Source organism: Antrostomus carolinensis, unplaced genomic scaffold, assembly GCF_000700745.2.
Source record: "Antrostomus carolinensis isolate BGI_N321 unplaced genomic scaffold, ASM70074v2 scaffold7117, whole genome shotgun sequence".
Classification (NCBI taxonomy): Eukaryota; Metazoa; Chordata; class Aves; order Caprimulgiformes; family Caprimulgidae; genus Antrostomus; species Antrostomus carolinensis.
Window position 1 is genome coordinate 4,859 of NW_010326531.1, and position 20,113 is coordinate 24,971.

General features: G+C 41.1%; 1 protein-coding gene across 1 annotated transcript in view; it reads right to left on the reverse strand.

Moving 5' to 3' along the window:
- The window catches only part of LOC104527781 (mitochondrial ribonuclease P catalytic subunit), a gene marked incomplete at its 3' end in the record, with an annotated part of 22,870 nt that extends 3,408 nt beyond the window's left edge, over window positions 1-19,462 (reverse strand). The window contains exons 1-3 of the mRNA XM_010171590.1: window positions 18,468-19,462; window positions 16,125-16,172; window positions 10,609-10,741 (exon numbers count right to left, since the gene is read on the reverse strand). Of these exons, the coding sequence (XP_010169892.1) occupies window positions 10,609-10,741; window positions 16,125-16,172; window positions 18,468-19,462 (1,176 nt within the window). The remainder of the gene's footprint in view (window positions 1-10,608; window positions 10,742-16,124; window positions 16,173-18,467) is intronic.
- Between the last annotated feature and the right edge of the window lie 651 nt (window positions 19,463-20,113).

Consider the following 20,113-nt stretch of genomic DNA (forward strand, 5'->3'; position numbering starts at 1 on the left):
AACACAACAAGGGGCACTTCTGATGAGCCCCTTCAACACGCCAACAACTAGAGAAACATCTCTCTCCTTCGGCAAGAGCACCGAAACAAAGGCAGCAAACCTCACCCTCATTTCTGACTGGGTTCATCTCACAAAGTTCCTGAGGAAAAGTCCATTCTCCCAGACTCAGAAACGCTACTCCAACTTGCTTCAACAGAGTTGGCAACTGAAGGGACAAAACTTTAAAAACACATTTAGCACTGCTTATTGACATGACCCTCTTAATGCTGAGGAGCCACAGAAAAGTGCTGCAGTACAGCAAGACTGTTATCTCACTGCAAGACTTCCCCCAGCAGCCTGTGCACCGCCTGACAAGCTCCCTGCAGCAGGAAAATCAAGGCAGCAGCACTGTGTGCAGAGGAGGCTCCAGTGACATCCTGTGTCTCACCACATGCAAAAGAAAAGGGAATTTAAAAAAACCCACCTGATTTCATTCATTGCCTAGCTGGGAAAATAGGGGAATGCCAACTCTGTAATCATCAGAAATTATTCACCACACCTTCTACTAAGAACACTTGCAAATGGACAGCACACTGACTAAATCGATTTGGAAGTAAGTGCCAGCCATAACAAACCCATGATGGAATTTATCTTGACATAAAGAATTAAAGACATTTAAAATAATTTTTTTGTTTAACCACTAGCATGTGGGTGGCTCAAGTCCATTCATACCTCGGCAAAAGCACAAAACAGTCTCACATTTTTTTGGTATTCCACAACAGCTGGATGACTCATGCGCTATTTCACCATCATTTTGTACTGGTATGTACTGGTGCTGCCATAGAAAGCGGTGTTCCTACCTTCTCCCCTCCCTCAGCTGTTCATTCCTGGCCTTGCCCCTTCCTCTACCCACTATGCACACACGTTTGTGGCACAAGGAGAAAAAAATGAAGTGGATGAACTCAGGCAATGTAACAGCCTTCAGCCTGCAGCAATCCCCTTGTTCAGGTCAGAGCAGAGAGGTTTGTTCTGGCATGAAAATGCAGCCAGGACAGGGAATGAGAATGAGACTGGTACCAGGTAAGGCTGCTGGGATCACCTTATCCCACAGGTAGCCCCAACTATGCTAACCAACCAGACTGTGAAACTACATTTTATGAGACTTACCTCTCAACATGGGGTATTGCAGCAAAACAAGAGATAGAGGCTGGTTTGAAAAAACACAAGTATAGAAATTATTGTTTGAAAAAGAAAGAAATAAAGAAGATTTGGTTTACTATTTTAAACCTTTTTTTTTTTTTTAAAGTGTGACCTCAGACTTCAAAAGTTGGGCTTACACAGCCTATAATATTTGAAACAGCATTAGTAATAAATCTGAAAATAGGACTTTTCTGTAAGAATATTAATACTATTTAAAACAGAATATAAACAGAAATGTATGTTTCACTTCCAGTACCAGTGCACACACAGACTACAAGCCTCAAAAGCAAGGGAGAAATTCATTATTAGTATTTACAGATTTACTATGTTAAATACAATAACATGGAAATAAACATTACAATTGAAGACAAAACAAAGAAAACATAGCTAAAACAGCATGCCCTTTGATAAGAACAATGAGAGTAACTCAAATGAGTATTCTGAAATAATTTTAATGTTGATAACTGATCTAAGGGTTTGGCAAGTTTCAGGTCACAGAAAGGTCAGATCACTTGAGCATTTTTCTCCTCAAGTCTAAATAGGAAATATCTTGGCAGCTAGAAATAAAAATCATGGTATAGCTCAAATTCTTCAACAATCCAAAATTTCTACTGATCTAAATGCCAAAACCCAAAGTAATATAATATACAAAGGAGATACTTGAGCAAATCCATAGAGGACTTTTAAATACAAGAAAGGCTATTAAGTTCATGCCAACACACAGAAATCAGGGAGGGGGGAGAAAAACCTCTACTAAAAGCTATTAAAATCACGGCAGAATAGGCTGCTTGTGACTTCTTCTAAACAATAAAATTTCTGCTCACTTGTCGGTAGTGGAGAGAACTAAAGTCCAATTGAAAAGTGCAAAACTACAGCATTAAATAGATACTGTTTCCAGAAGCATTCACAAGAGTTTAAGCTTTGTACAACAGAAAAAGCAGTGCCTCTCATCTCTGTATTAAATGGCAATATACTCAAGTGCAAGGAAAGAGCAAATTTTAATTTAACAGAATATTATACTGCACTCAAATATTATGTAACTCCACCCTCACTATCAAACAGGGTGTTTTCAATACCCTAAGAGCAGCTTTTAGGGAAGTGAAAACATTCACTTTTTAAGAGTTTCATAAAATACAAAGTGACGGGGGTTGCTTTGTTTTCAGCAATGTTTCTTGGTTTCAGAAGAAAAACACAGGAATGAGCATTAGAGTGTGAGAAATAAAATTCAGCTGTCAAACTGAAATCCAGCCAGTTTTTTTTTAAGGCGCCTTGCTGGAGCACTCTTAAATCTGTTTGTTGCTGTGCCTGAAGGGTTTGAATATTTCCCCCCCAGTTTCAAAGCCTGGAAATCCCCTTCGAACCCTTATGAGCAGGAAGGCTTCTCAGTATTGTGTACGGTGTCACTGTGTTCTCTGGACTGCACACGGTCTGTTTGCCCTCTGTTACACACTTCTCGAGTTAACAAACAATCCAGGAGTCACCAACTCCTGTGGCTGTAGCCTTCAGAGGTACCGTCACAAACAGGAAGGTACTGGCAGGCACACTGACACCCTGGCTGCAACGTGCTCTGTGTTGCTTGGTGCTAGTCCTTTGTCAAGAGCAGGCAGCGTTGTTGGGGGACTTGTTCCTGCCTGCCCACAGCAGAGAGCAGAGGGTCAGTCACGAGGCCAACGCAAAACTTGGACCACAACAATCCAGGCAGCGCACTTCTGACATGTCCTTCCTGAGCACACTTTAATGGAGGGAGGAACAAGCAGCTTGTGCTGCTGTCCACCGTGGAAAAATGCCCTCAACTTGGCAAGGCTGCCATCCTAAGTACAAGAGTGTAGAAACAGACCACACCAGCCTTTCTTTTAAAACAAACAAACCAACCAACCAACCGTGCAAAGGCAGAAATATTTTGAATTCACCGTGCTTTCAAAATTAAAACCACTCTTTTGGAACCTTTCCATCCTAGGGCAAATGACCTAACAGAATGCTAAACCAGGAAAAGACTGACTTGACTGCTTAAATACAATGCAACAGGCATTATAGAAAGACAGTGGAGTAACACAAAAGCAACTTCATCGAAAAGACAGCGTCCCAAGTGAGGCAGACTAGCACTTAATTACAGACAGTCCATAATATCCACGTGGAAAAACGCTACATGAATATCAGAGAGCTGGATTATACCTCCGTGCTGCCTTCTGTGCAATGCCAGTACAAATGTTTGAAGCAAATCTGAACAAGGAACTGATCTAGCTGAAAAACATTGTTTTGCCATCTCTGTTTGTGCCCTGCTTACCATGGAGCTGCGCTCACCTGTTCCCTGGCACACTTGCAGGGGCCGAAGGGGCAGGAATGAGCAGCTGGCAGGGTGGCAAGCCTGGTTACACCAGTTTAAAAATCACACTCCCACCAAATGCTTATCCTAGCTAATATCTGCAATCTCAAGAGAAACAGCAACTGTTCTGCGGGACTGAATGGCACCACATATTTTATCCCTATTTTATATTTCTAGAAACAATCCAGAGAATTATAAACCTATGTACCCAGCATCTGTACACTGTAATATGGCTGAACTGATCACTAGAAATTGTGCAAACCCTCTGGAATAATATCTGGCAGAGTTTAATGTGCACACCTTCTGCAAAAGAGTGTGTCTAAACATTCTTTCCTTGTGTCAGTGAAAAAGTATGTAAAACAGAACCAGATGGCATTAATTAGATTTTCAAAAAACCTGACACAAGACCTCCTAACAAGCTACTAAAACACCGATCTAGTTACAGCATTTAAAAAAAGGCAAAAAAACAAAAACAAACAAAGGGTCATGTAAAAAAATTAGCAGCATCTTTCAGAGTTCTGTACTAATATATAAGAAATATTTTACAGATATTTAGGAAAGGGGATAGCACAGAAGAAGCCAAACCAATGATGAATACAAAACCAAATTAAATTTAGCATCAGAAAGATGAAACAATGCATAACATAGTAAGAAAGTGCACTTATACTTGACAGATTTCTGGAGGAACTGTATCAACTTAAATGATCATCATAGTGTAATGAAAACATCTGCTCAAATTGCTGATGTTCTAAAACATATCTAATAAAATCCTAAGAGATAAGGCATTTGATAGATAACATGAAATTATTATAACTTGTTAAACTATTCAAATTATAATAAATTATAATGAAGCCCTATATGAGACAATTTCTCATAGGCCTCTGCAGTAGAAGAAGACTCTGTCTTTGACCACAGCTGAAGACCAGCTCCTCAGCTTAGAAGGACCTTTGATAATGGACCAAAGGACCAACTGGTAAAGGACCATTTGATAATGCTTAAATTCCATGAGGTAACATTTCAAAGTGTCTTAAATCAACATGTGCTCACACTAATTTTACTTTAGAAGTATTATCACAGAACTTAGCAATATTCAAAGACAGCAAACACTTAAAAAAAGGATGGTAGAGTATGCAGTCTGTGTTATGTAAACATGTCTCAAGATCCTACTTAGTGGAATGCGTGAGCTGCAAGTAAAGGAATGTGTGTCCAAGAGGTTCCAGATAAAATAATCTCCTCACAAATCAGCTACTCAGATAATTCAGGTTAGTTTAATTCTTTAGTTAAAAGTTACTGTTCTGACTTCATGTTTATGGTCCTGTCTGCCTCTGTGATCGGCTAATGAACAGGAAAAAAGAAATACTTTATCAAGGTATGTAATTCTTAAACTTTGGTGAAATTCTCCCATTTCGTCTATTTCTCTCTATTTCTTCTTCTATGTTCTAGCTAATATAAGGAAGATACAGATCTGAGAAAAACCACTGCATCAGCAAACCATGCTTGTATTTTGCTTAGCAAGATCTTCAGATGATACACAGTGGAAACAAGTTAAGGTTAGCAACTGTATTTTAACCAAGCAACTGGTGTTCAAAAAAAATAAGATTAGGACCAGATTCTGAATGTATAATGTAGGAGAATTTCCAAATACAGAGGGATAAAGTAATAGTTTAAAAAGACTATGGAGGACAACGAAATAGGTTTAGACAGTGGACTGGAAGAAAGGAGCATTCTTGTGTTGCAAGGTGGCCTAATTTTGTTGCATAACCATTTGATGGCAAAGGAGACCAAGTAACCTGAACAAAATCCCAACTCATTCCTTGCTGTATGAAGTGAGAAATGAAGGACTGTGGACCACTCCAGAAGACCTGAACCACTCTCAAACAAAGATTCTCTAACACTGAGGTAATTGAGGGAAAGAAATATGTGCTGAATTTATATTTTTTTAATCTAGATCTACTTCTTGCTGCTAAAGAAGCAGCTAAGTCTTTTATCCTCCTGCCAAAAGACTCTCTGTGCTTCTGCTTGCTTCCATTATCAGGGGCCTCTGGGGTAAGGGAAGATGCAAGAGAAACCTTAGAAAAATTCCAGCTGCCTTTGTCTCCCACCACCCATTTCCCATTCAGTCTCTCCTCTTCCCCTTCTTTTCCTTCCTCCCAGAAGTTCCCTCCCCTCTAGCAGATCATATCACAGAAGAGTGTAACACCCACCCTGAGTTAAATGAAGGTAGGAGGATGGAAAGCAGCAGGACAAAGGCTGCAGCTTGGGCTGCAGGACCCTCAGACTCTGAGACTGCAATTGTCTCAACACCCACCATAAAACATCACCTGTCTTTATTCTGCGCTTACTAGACCTACAAGACTGATCTTGAGACCTACAAGATCAAACTCTGAGGACAGTGTTCTCTCTAACCTCCAAAGTAACTCTAGTTCTGGCCAAAACACTGAGCTGAAACAAACCCACAGCTAATCCTGAACTGCACTCAGACGAGCTCTCCTCTATCCTTGTGGATGTTACAACATCTAGCAGCAAACCTGGCTCTTAAGGCAATGCAGGATTCTGCCCTGCTGAGCACTAACCCCTCCTGCCTGAGGCCAGTGGCCTGTATTTAGCAGAGAATGGGGAAAAAAAAACAACACAAAACAAAACCCAAACCTGTTCAACCCTATCTGCAAATGTTCTATCACCTTCGTAGGTTTCCCTAGACCTGTGCTTGATATCAGTGTATTTAATTCTAATTGCAGTGCTAGCCCTACCCTTATCTACAAGCTAATGACCATACCCTTCTCATAACTAAAAATCAGCCACAAGGCAACAATGGACTTACTCATCAAACGGCTATTTTGAGAAATCTGTAGAATTAAACTGTTCAGCACTGGCCATCCTGGAATCAAACAACAGCTCTAAGCAAGTTTTTTTGATCAGTGTTGTTGCAGATTAGGTGACACATTCGTCCTTACTGATGTCTCCATTACTTTAATGCTCTGGCCTAACCACAGCCATATTAAGCAAGGACTTAACTCCCACATATCAACTCTTACTCTAGTCTTATCCACACTCCAACACCAACACGTACCCAAAAGGCTACCAAAAAACCCTTCATCTCCACCCGCATTAGCTCTCACTCAATCCTAATGACTCCAAGCCTAAAACTCCAGTAACTCAAGTTCTCCAGCACCTGCTGTCCAAAACACTAATCCCCAAACACCACACTTTCAGGACTTCCTAGATTCAGCAATAACAGGTTCTTCCATCCTTACCATCCTGAAATTCCAGCCTACCTACAAGCCAGTACCTCACACCCATCCAAAAATTAGTTATAACTTGCTCATCTAAGCCAGCCTCAGCATTCATCCTACTCTTGGGTCTCCTAAAGCACAGGAAGGAAGGAAGGAAGGAAGGGTGGGGAGAAGAAAAGAAAAAAAGAAGAAAAAAAAAAGGCAAGCTGAGAAGTCTCTACCATCTTGAAACCTAGGCTTAGCCCTAATCCTAACCCTAATTACAACTCACCACCCCTATACCCCTCTCCAGAACTAACAGAAAGCTTTCACCCCGTGCTGGCACCAGCAGGATTTTCATCCTACCAGCAGGGTTCTTGCAGAAGCCAGCTCTGAATCCAAGAACTGTCATTTTAAACCAAATCCTAGCGAAGTGACCTACCTTGCCACAGAACTGACAAGAGGACTTACAGTCATTCCCACGTGAGAATAAACCACAGGAACTGTTCCTGCCCAGAACAGCCCCCATCCCAGTGCAAGGGGCTTTGCAGCATTCCGCAACACATCAAATTTTTGCACTCCTACTGTAGAGGACAAACACTTAACTGGGAATCCGATCCCTTTGCTGCAGTGTGGCACATATCCGGGAAAGAAGGGGGCACATGAACCCATGGGAGAAATTCCACCCAGTCTTCTCCTTCCTTCCATGTTTCCTCCTCTCAGAAAATTCTTTGCTCCCTGGCAGTGACAAGGAGGAGGTAACATATAGAGGAACAGAGGTAGAGAAGGTAAACAGCATCAATCTAAAAGTAAGAGAGAGCGCTTTATTTTCAAGGCTCCTTGGAAACAGCACAACTTCATTCAGTTGCAAAAATAACACCAAGATGAATGGGCCACTTCCCCTTCCCCCTCCAGTCTCTAATATTCTAGGACAGTATGTAAAACCCCTTCACACACTTAGCCCAGATCTAGTGTGGGGACTTTACGTGCCCACAAACCCATCTCTTCCTGCCCTCTTGACAGCACATACACATCTCCCATGTGCTTCCTTCCCCCTGCACAACAGTCCTTTCAGGCTTATCAGGGGTATGAAGCAGCCATGAAGGGAATGAAATTACTGTATTTGCGAGAAACACCTGGGAGCAGCCGCGACATCAAAGTCATCACAGCAAAAGTTGCTTCTGCCTCTCAGTACTCCACTGATATCACCTCAGGCCCAGTGGCACAGCTCCCAATTAAATGCAGCCAGAGCAAACAGGCATCCGACTGAGAACATCATATAGACATTGGTACGAAAGGTGACAGTCTTGTTACGGCTGTTTTCTTTGCACGGCAGCTGGCAGGGCTGCAGCGTGCTGCTGCACCAGATCATCACACGGCATCCAGCAGCGGCGCGCACAGACCTGAATCACTGTCTGCTTTAATGTGTAACAGCTATTTCCTTAGCATAGGCAATCAGTTTTATAATTCATGCAAGCCATCTTCTCAGCATGTTTGTAAACAGTGTTCACTACCATTCTGATGTACAAACCTCAGCTGTTTGATTTTCTTTTCTAAAACTAATTACAAAAAAGATTATTTTTTTTTAATCACAGCACAGCTAGTTTTGGGGGATCCTCAACAAACCAAATCTTTGCTCCTAATTTTCTACTCTGATTGCATTTATTCTTAAGTGAGAGAAATAAAATCAAATAAAGCAATGACACTGTTGCAAAAGTAAAACAAAAGACTATTCCTTAGTGGGAAAAAAAAAAAAAAGAAAAATTCCAAATGCATTACATGTTCAATTTGAAACATTGTTGGGAAAAAAAAAAATCTTTAGAGCTCCAAACAATTCAAACTGTTTCCCTGACAGATGCACTAAAGAAAACTAGTTAGGGGAAAAAAAAGGAATAGAAAGCTAAAATGTTTTCTGTTTGAATTGCAGCTACTACAAAAAAGTGATTGACTGGAAAATGGAAACCCCCCTCTCAGATACACTTGCCTACATCCTATTTTCAGTCCCTTCACCTAGTTTCCCCTCTGGAAAACCCTGGCTGCAGGAGAAGTCACACAGACTGGCATACCTAAAATGGGCAGCATATTTTCATCACCACATGTCTGCTTTCACAGCACAAAGGCAACTAAAAAGTCCCAAATTTATTTCAGGAAACCTCTGGCACGTTATAACACTGTTTTGCCTCTGCCCCCACACCCATGCTCAAAATTCACTGAGGGAGCAGACTTTAAGCTGTACAGCCAGCAGCAGACACACAGAGTTCAACTCCATTCAGCCTCCTGGTGACCACCTGCCAACAGGGAACTGGAACAAGGTCAACCTGGAACTAGTAAGCGGGTGGCCCCAGGGTGGTAAATGGTGGAATTTCAGCTACCACACGGACTAACAAAATCTACTGACATCAAAACTTAAAATAGGGCATTGAGTCTTTGCTTCATTAGACTGCATTCATCTGATCAATCAGGTTCTTAAAACAAGGGGAACATCATTTCCACTACTGCTCAGCTTGGGCATGAATGCCCTGTTACCCAGAACTCCTTTCCTAAATCTCCCCACCTGCAGCTGGCACTGCTAATCTAGCACTGTGTACCTGACAAATTTGAAATTTTCAAGCCAGCAACCACCACAGGGAACAGAAATGGAACTTTACACACTACACAGTTAACTGCTCACGGAATGAACAGTTTTGCTGTCATTTAACTAGCCAACCTCATCCATAATTTTCACAAAGGCTTTTTACACAACAGCTAGAGTTAGTGGTATAGTGTGCAACAAAATACATCCTTTTGTTTATCTTATTATAGAACACCAGTACCCATTAATACTTGAAATTACTGCTACATTTTTAAGGATAATTGTACTCTCTGTACAACTCACTGCTAGATCAGGTAAAAATCCTGAACTGAGGAGAGAATCTGTCTGGAAATTGGATGTCTGAGCAACAGGCTGCATGTACCACAAGCGCCCCAACACGAACTGTTTCAAGTTTCTGTAACTGCTACACACACGCAATGTCTGTGTCTGCAGAAAGCCTGAAGAATTAAACCTGGTGTCCTCTTCCCTGTTTTCAGAACCGGAGCAGAACTGAGGTGCCAGCTGCAGCAAAATGACGTCAATACTTAAAAAAGTGAAGCACAACCAGGCCGAGCTGTGCCGTGGGCTCCATCTAGTGGGGCTCAGCTCCATTCCCCAGCGCTACCGCCGAATCGCTCATCTCCGCACCAAAATGGGTGAGAAACAGAACTGCAGCATGTCACAGTGTCTGGGAATGATGACCTCTCACATGTTCACAGTGACCTTCGAAAAGCCTGACAGTCCTGATGTAAACTGTTACTATAAATATGGAAGTGTATCTTTAAAATTGAGGGGTAGGGGGTTGCTTAGTGGGTTGTGAAAGTTGACTGAACAAAATAACTGGTTCTTTCTTGTTTCTGGCAAACAGCTGCCCAACTGAAAAACCAAAATTCAGCACTTAAATGTAAGCTTCAGATATGATACTGAGCTTAAGAAACACTAGGACTTTTACTTTTTGCAAGCTCAAAATACTAGATGTCTTATTTTGTTCTAGTTACTCAGCTTTATTCCATATTTAAAATTTAGCTTTTGAAGGATTAAAAGATTTACATGCCTCTTAAATATTTTAATGTAAAAAAAAAAAAAAATTAATTATTTCAGTATCCATTAACAGCTGACTAAAAATATAAGAATAAAGACAATATGAAAGAGGCCAAGATTTAGACCTATTTTATAAACAGACTGAAAAGGATACACAGTATCTAATAGCCTATTAATGCTTAAAGCAAAGAAAAAAAAGATTTGTGGTGTTTTCAAAGTACCTGAACATTAATTGTACATTACCCTGCTAGCCAATGGACCTGACAGTGTGCAAGACCTACCTGTGGGCTTGTCTTTCTAAAAGTATCAGTTCCATGTATCACGTCCTTTATTATCCTTTCTCTGAGATTATTATACTCCTCTTCAGTGAGGTCACTGTCCTCCAACTGATGTTTGCAAACTGGGCACAGTCCGCTGTAACAATAGTGAAACAAGAAAATAAAAGGATAAAGGCTTTTAAATAAGAAATACCTTAGATTTTACTAACTTATTGAGTGCCTGACTATGAGCACAATTCTTTACAGGAACTCCAGCACAGTACAACCATCAGAAAATTAGCTGTACTCTTTCTGGGATGCATCCAAAACCTGCTAAAGTCACTAGAAAAATTTTCTATGTGATTTAGCGGTATCGGAATCGAAGATTTAACTCTACAGATGTTTGAGGATTTAGGACTTAAACTCTGTGTGAGAACATGGGAAAAAAGAAAAAAAGAAAAAAGAAGAGTATTTAAATATGCACCAGCATTCATTTAGGCCTTGAGAGTTCAATTCTCAGCATTACCACAAACTTCCACATCTCTTAATATTTGGAAATTTCCCTACTACAAAGGAAGGTCCCCATAGACACACACAGCCCAGATCTCCACGTGGGAAGGTGATGCAGTGGCACTGGCCTGGCCAGGACATATGTAGTAGCTGTAGGCATACCAGCTTGAAGCTAGCAGGCAGGCCACAGAGCCTTGGTCTGGCTATAAACCCATTCCAAGCTGTTACATCAGTGAAATGCTCCACTGTTGTGCCACTGACTGCGCCTACAAAAAAGCTAAGCTACCTGTGCCTGGTTTATCAAGGTGTGGAATAACCAAACCTGCCACAGGTGTAGGAATAACCCCACCCTAAAGAAATGGGGGTAAGAAAGAAAAGGTAACATAAATCTGCTGTATGGTTGGAAAAGCAAATCATGAACTAGATGGCTCCTTTGTACCATTTGTCTTTTGCTATCAGACGTCCCCTATTTCTCAGCCAAGACTGTTTGTTCAGATCTTTCCAAGGTGGTCAAATTGCACAGACTGAGAGCACGGTGTGACTAAAACAGGAATCCTGTTTGCTTTGAAAGCCCTCAGCAACACTAAGTCACACTGGCACTGCGTGTCTGTACAATGCCCAACTCTACCAGAGGTTTCCTCCTATCAGGCTGACTGAACCCCAACAGAAAGCAGCTTTACATTGCTGTCTCCTGGCGATTCATCACTGCTTGTTTCTTTATTGCTGAGAAACTTCTGCTCCTGCTCTGTAGCACAGACTAAATATCATCACATGGATCTAGGCACGCAGACTGCTGCAGATGAACAGGCTCTGCAGCTTCAGTCTACCAATGCCATCATTTAGTGTTCATTTCCCAGAGCCAGAAACACCACTCCACCATGTGTCAGTGACTGTGTGACTGCTTGCAGCACCGAGACACTTTATCGTTCACATCATCCCCTTCTCAGAACTCTCCGTTTCCCCGTTGCAGGGCCGGCAGCTACGATAACAACTGTGGTTCCACAAGCCCCAAATCATACATTGTTTTGTCTCTGCACACAAGGAACTCTCCACTAATCCATCCATGTATGTTTTTAATACTAAAAGATCAAAGAGATTGAAAATCCATCGTAACAGAAAAAATTACAGAGTAGAATAATAGGGGATGTGAAAAAAAGAGACCTCAATCTCTTCAGTTTCCTCAAGAAGAGTGCTGGCACGTCAAAGCAGATCCTGAAAAATCTTCCAGAACAGCGCAAGCGAGGCAACACTACAGAGAACACGTAGCTCCTGCCAGGCAAGAGGTACCACTTTTTGTCCAAGCAACCTAGTGCTGCAAAAACTCCCCAGCACTGGGAAAGGCCATCAAAACAAACCACAACCATGAGACAATGTCCACTGCTGGAAGTTGGGTTTTTGTTCCTACAGCCTGCTAGCACAGCACACACATAATTCCAAGATGCAAAACAAGACAGGCCTAACTTCCATGGCCACTTCTGGATTTTTGCATGAACCTCCAAAGCTGTATCTTGAGAGAAAGAATAAACATATTTTTAAATATCTAGCCTCTTCTGTTGTTTCATGTCCCACAGCCATGACCTCTCCCTTAACACACAGTCTGAAGGAAATCAAACCAGAACTGTCATCACTTCCATGTCCCATTTGTTCATTCTTTTCTTTCCTACTTGTCTCTCCCATCAGTTCCTAAAACTAAACACATAATCAACACAATGCACAACTCCATACCCAGGTCAAAAATGTCATACACCAGTACCATGAACCTCTGGGCCCACCACAAAGCCAGCATGTAGGGTGGAGTAACAGCAGGAGACGGAGACAAAACAACACTTTCTAAAGACAAACGAATGAGCTATCAATATACACAGACTTCTTGGTACACTTTCTGACTTACATCTCTGATTGTGGGTTAAACCTAGGAATTTTTCCAAGTTTAACTCTTTAATAACTACATGAAAAAGGAAAAAGAAATGGTCAGATAGGACATTAACATACACTAAGGAAATTCACAGTCAGTCATGTCTGTTCTCAAGCACTTCTGCCACAAATATTAGACATGAGATCCAGCTTGCATCTTCCTCACTAGACTGGACACTCCAGCCATGGTACCCAGAAAATAAGCAGAATCTATTAGCTTCTCCAACAGGCAATAAACTGACGCTTAGTCTGAACGGGTCTTTGGTTCTTCTTGGCTGATGAACAATGACTTTTTTCTGCTTGCTCCCACTTAGGCTTCTCTTATATGCAGAATATGTTGTTTCACATTTTTCCTCTCCATCATGCTCTGTTCAGAAGCCTATATTCACCCAGCTGGGCATAGTTTGAACTGAAGGAGTAACCATTCTTCTCTAAATCCACCCAAATATTTTACTTTCACAAGCACAATCTCAGAACTGAATCGCAGGATTTGAGTTTTACGTGTTAAAATGGAAGGAGTTATTCTCCCCTGGCTGTCTCCACACAGATATCCTAGAGGCGCCAAAGCTCAGTCATTGTCATTTTCTAAAATGATGGCAATCAGAAATGTTAAGTTCTCTCAACAACTGATGTCTAGTATACATTAATGCACATACCATAAGACAAGAGTGCATTCATTGCAATGCTGACAGTGCATTTATTGAAGCAAAAGAAGTTACACAGGGAATCCCAGCAACGGACACTCCCTGCTGCGCACAAACAAGGCGCCGGATCCGGTTGCTGACCCCTCTGCGGCCGCTGCAGGCTCAGCCCACACAGCGATAACACGAGCAGGGAGACCGGCTGCTGCTACAGCTGCAAAGTTATCACTAAATACAAGCAATTGCATTAAGGAACTTCACTGTTTGGCAACAGAGAAGAAAGGTCTAACAAACTGTCATGAGGCTATTTCAAAACCTTGAAGCCTGAAGTTTAAGGACCTGTCCCATAGTTAACTTGGGTCCTTCTGTAACTATCACTTGAGATTATTTGAAAAAACAAACCTCCCCCCACCCCAGCGAATTAACTCACCCCAACCACCTACCAACAACCAAAGCTCCTGAAGCCAGTTTCTTCTTGTGAATTCTTGATGTGGATTCCCAAAGGAAGCAGAGGCAAAACAGGCACAAGAAACACTCAGCATCTTGCAAGACCAGACCCCTTAGTCTAACTGCTGCTTTTTCACAACCATACCTTTAAAATTACCTTGCAATTTTTGTAGCTTCTCCTTGATCATTTTAGGATTTCATGCCAAGAAATTCCCACACAGGCGGCTTTCACCCCTTAGGATATACAGCTGTCCTTACAGCTAACTGACCAGTTAGCTACTTTTTTGAGGGACTACTTTTTTGAGCTAGATTTGGAATATCATACCACCTACATATCAATCATGAAGTCAGACACACTACAGTAATTTGAACGCAGGCTCAAAAACCTTGAGCTGCAGCTTTCTGGAAATCCAAAGCTTTTGTAACTCCCAAAGAAAAATGGTCAGCAAACTTCAAGGTTTGTTTGCAGGGGCTCAATCTTCTGACTATCACAGTTCAAAGAAATTAGGAGCTCAGTGCTAGAGGAAGAAAACATCCTGGATATGAGCATCTCAGATATAACTGCCAGTATTTATACAAAATTAGAATAACCTACAGATAAGCTTATTAAATTGTCAAACTCAGTTTAGGAAAAAATAGTTCTTCTGGATTTTTAAACTCAAGACTCATGTTTTAAGACAGTTATGCTGACTCCAGAGATAAGTCCAGTAACAATCACCACATGAGTTTCAGAGATACCTTAAGGGCTTTGTCCTTTATGATTAGGACCAAAAAAAAAACCCCACAAAAGAACCCAAACAAAACCAACAAGCTTTTTTTTATTATTTCTTAAATCCTAAGGATCTCTTCAGTCAGCAACCATTTGATTTAAACACAACAAAACTCTTATATTCTTTTTCTTTTCTTTAAACCATTTTACATTTATTCAAACACTTACCCAAGTAGGCTATGTCAAACTTGTTTACTTCAAAATAAAAAGTGCTCATACGGTTATCACAAAATAACTACCACGTAGCACCCCGTCACCACTTTGTTCACAGATTCTTAATCCATGGTAAACTGTGAGGTGATCTAAATTAGTTTAGCTCTCAAAGTCTGTAACAGAGCTTGCAGACAATAAGATACCAAACTACCTCTTAACCAAGACAATCGACTTCAGAATTTTAAAACTCTAAAGGCTGAAAAAGGGTGTCTAGAATTTGTTGAATTATCATAATACAGTCTTAGTAACACACACCCACATATAACAGTAATCCACCTTGCAATGAACACCACCACCACCTCTCAGGACAGTGAGTTATGCTGTTCTTTCAGCGGCTTCACAAGCAGCAGACTCTACATGTACTTTTACTTCAGAGTATGCAACACATCATCCATTGGAGACACTCTTATAATTAATACATTTATAGTTGCCACATTGCTACAAAAACAGGGAACTAGGTTTCAAATAGAATAATATTTAAAATAGAAATTTACAGACATTAAGAAAACTGTGCTGTAATAGGAACACACACCCAAGTTATCCCTGTGAAAACCTAGCACAGGAATCACTTTGTCTTCACTGAAAATCAGGCAGGAAGGGAGAACACTGCCAACCATATAAATTAACTGCAGCGTGTTAGTAGTATCAGTTTTCACGAAGGCATCCATCTACACACCAAAGCTGGTCTGTTAAATATAGTGTTAAACAACAGTATTATAAAGCCAACCAAAAAAGGTAAGTCTTCAATTCCTAAACAGAAAATAAGCCATGCAGTAAAATGGCAGCTCTTATTTTTCTCTGCATTTTTCTGTCTTGGCTCTGCTTAGCGTAACTCCCTTCCAACTGTACATGTTGGGTCTTGTTTACTGCACAAGAATGAGTTGGAAACTGGAGTTTGGGAAATCATATGTACCTAACAAAGGTTTGTATTTTCAAGGATTAAAATATTTTCTTATATAAAGAAAGCTATTTTTTATATTTATGAAATAACAGTTCAGGATAGAATCAAGACAACACCTCACTTTTAAATAAAACGTTGGATTTACCTGTCTTTAATGTTGGTCAGGTGTCCTCTCCAGTTCTCTCCTGGAATACTAGTGTGTATGGAGGGAAAGATAAATGAAAACATTAGATTTTTATTTATCAATACCTGAATTACACATAAAAAATAGTTTTATTTTGGTCAACATTTAGAAGTAAAAGACCAATCAATCATCCACCCTGCAAAGAAATACAAAGATTAATGTATAATTTAGCAATGCCTGAAAATATTATATAAAGAACCGGCATTTAACAACATGCAGAGAACTAACACCATCAGCCTCCCCAGCTTATGTTGTCCCCAAATACTAAGAAACATACAAATAACCAGGCTGCACTGACAGTTTTTAAGTTGCTGCCCTACACATTCATAAAGCAACTCAGAAGCCAGATGGGAAAGCAGGAACCAAGACTCCTAAGCAACTGTCATCCTGAGAGATTAAGAAAGATAATGCTCATACCAAAATGCTGCATTGGGACTTTCTGACTCCACATCATTATCATCACCACCACGACCACAGCCACCTCACGCTGCTGTACATACTCCTTTTTGCCCACAAGACCCAAAAGAGAATAGGTTATGGAACAGGAACAGCCACGCCAAGGTGCAGCTGCAGACACCTCTCCCTTTGGCGCTGTGTTTATCATCACAAGCTGCACAACCACACACGCCCTGGGCTTTGGAATAACTGTCCTGCTTCTGCCCTCCCTCCCCGCTTCTCATGCTGATGCACAGCAGTTCTTTAGCTTTCTTACCAAGACAACAGGCAACAGAAAATACTGCGATTCTTTGTTGCACACTCAGATCTCTGCATTGGATTTGGCTTTACTCACTACTAGAGTGCTGGTAAGTGCTACTAAGTGCTGAGTCAGTGCTGGGCTGCTCTTCAGGAAAATCGTTTTTTTAAACTAACACCTATTCAGTTGCACTCACAGAGCTCACTTCTGTGCTTACTGTACCACCAGTTTCCTTTGTCAACAAAAGTCACCTCCCAATCTACATCATTTTTGCAAGACTACCAGGGCTAGAACTTAGCAGATTCTGCTTCTTTTTGGGAACTCCATGTAAACTGCTACTTTATTTTCAACCACCAGCACATAGTGGTTCAGCACTAGCAGCTGGAATAGACAGGTAAAACTGAGCCTTTTCTACAGGTTCACAGATGAGAAGCCAGATGAGATAACTGATCACCTAGGTTCATCCCTCTACCATGGGCTTTGTTTCTTCTTCATGTTTGAAACGCTACTTTAGAGAAACACCCAACGCTAATCTTATGTCCATGAGTCTACCACAATCTTTAATGAAGTGTTCTAACAGTCAAACACAGCATTAAAGATACAAACAGGAGTTTGTCTGGCTTCAGCTTCAGCACTGGTTTGCCACTTTACACAGGCAATATACAGCTCCTCAACGTCCTCACTGCCCTTACAGTCTCCTTGCCAAGGACTTTTTATTACATTGAGATTCCTGCATGTGCAGCACACACCTCCAGGTAAGTCCTTCTCCATTCACTGGGAAACAACAGATTTTCACCCACTAAACCAGTTCACCTTGACTGAAGCCTACTCTGTCTGCTCCCTAGCTGTTCCCAGGAAAGAAAATAGCAGGGGACAGCGGTACAAACCGTTTTAATAATGATAGCACATTGCCACAGCTTTATTTTCCATCCAGGCAGACCAACTTGTAAAGTGGCTGTGTATCTCACATAAACTAAAGGCAACAGTTAAAACAAGTCATAGATGGGCTCACATACAACAGCACGACAAACATGCAGTGGGCTCAGGTGAACTCCACTGTGCATGTGCACCATAACTAGTTGTAATTTGTGGCGTCTGACCATCACTGGTCATGAAAACAAAATACTGTGCTAAAACAGAGAGCCTCCTATTAAGATTATTCCTCTCCTATTATTCTACACAAGTCAACACTTAATCTTGGTGTAACCAATCCTAAACTTGGTGCCTCTTTCCTTTAAAGAGAGAATCTATCTAATTTTCAGCACTCTGATACATTACAGGAAAAACCCTCATGCCTGTCAATATTCCTTATGTTCCAACCCCAGAAAGAGATGAAGTCGGATATTTTGGCCAGCCATGACCCATCACAATTTCCTACTTTCTTCAACAAGGAATAATATTTAACAGGAAAAATCTTTCAAGAAAAAGTGAAATCAGTAAGAATTTTACACTTTTATACTAATTTTGGACCAAAAATAAAATGTATCTTTTAGTGACAACGCGTCTCTCATGGAGAAGCAACGTGTTGAGGGATCTTATCAGACTTGATCTGTGGAATAAGCTGAATCCCATCCTCGTGAACTAGAGCTTTCTATTGAAACATTATTTACCTTTCAAACCAGAGCTTTATACTCCGCATAAATGTTTTGTGAGGGTATATTTGGTTGTCTCTCAAATATAAGAGGATACCAAACAGCTCTTTTTGTAACTCAGCACCTTTCATACCCCTGCAGAAGTCAAAAAAGGCCTGCAGGACATCCAAGGTTGGGACCAAATCCTTAGCCAACATTTCATGGTAAAGTTCAAATGCAAGGCTCATTTCTTGGTGACGGCTGGCTGCTTTGATACAGGATTCATAGTTTGTCCGTGAAGGAATCATAATCTTCTTCACTTCTTCCAAAAGAGTCAAGGCCATTCTCCATTGATCTGAATTACTCAGCCCCTTGATAAGAAGGTTGTAAGCCCCACTTTCTAAAATCTTAAACCTGATTTTCATTATATCATACACATCACGAATTTCTGAAGTCTGCCCCTGCTTGACACACAATGCCAGGTATTTGACCAACAAATTATATGTAACGTCACCATTACACTTTGCCACATGGGTCAGCAAGGACTTAGCCACATCAATGGGGCTGTTACACCTGACCATACTGTTAAACATCACTTCTTCAAATATTTCAGGTGATCGAAAGCTTTCCCTCAGTTTGTTCCATTCCTCAGCCTGCAAAGGTTTTTCTGGAGGCTGTACCTGGGTAAATTTATGCCTTGACAGAACTTGACTCAACTGTTTCTTTGGAGCTTCAACAGAAGAAGAGAAGTAGAGTTTCCCTTCAGATATTTCTTTAGTCTCCTCATTCCATCCTTTTTCCTCTTCATAATCAATCTCAGACCTCTTCTTGGTAGGAAAGACATCAGTTCCTTTGGGATCCACTGGTAATAAGGTGCTGGAAGAGGTCATAAAACTTAAATAGCTACCCTTTTCCCTGTTGAGGATGCTGAAAGAGAGATCAAACAGTTGGCATCTTGAAACAGGCCAGAACATACGACATTTCCAAAGCAAAGCCTGAAAACCCTGTTGACTACTTTGAGAAAAGAGTGCCATCGTAAGACTAAATCAGCTCACTATTAGCTACTGTATCCAACAAAGTTATAAAATGGAAAATGCAGTTTGCATGGGAACATTCATTATAAAAGCCCAAGGGCTGTCAAACTGTGTAAGCTTCAGTTTCCAAACGCTTGTTCTATGGGTCCTTTCTGCCTCTTAAAAAACCTCCAAAAATGGTGGAATATTTTTTTCACAAAAATCAATTTCTTAGACCATGAGAACATTCATCCAAAATGAGGGAATCTGTCTTTTTACAGAAGATGCTTTTCAGGTTTGAGGTTTATCATTTCCTTTTGTTGGCTACTGTAAAGATGAATGCTGAGTATGTTGTATGCAGACAGGCAACTGTGATGCAGTTAGGCAAAGAGTGCAGGTTATTTTTCTTCCTGCCTCCATCCAAGTCGAGTCAGAAGATTTCCTAAAAATAAAAATAACACCCCAGCATCACTGCCTGCTCCGAGCTTTCCTCTCATATTCACACGGGCACGCCAGCAAGCACAGAGCTCAGAGCACCTCGACAGTTTCGGGTCAGGAATCCCAGCCCTGCTCCCTGAGGCCGTCCCAGCGCGGGATTCCTCCCTGGGCTCCCTCACCCCTCCCGACTGTGACAAGCTGCCGTTTAACCGCTTCCCAACGGTAACCCCCGGT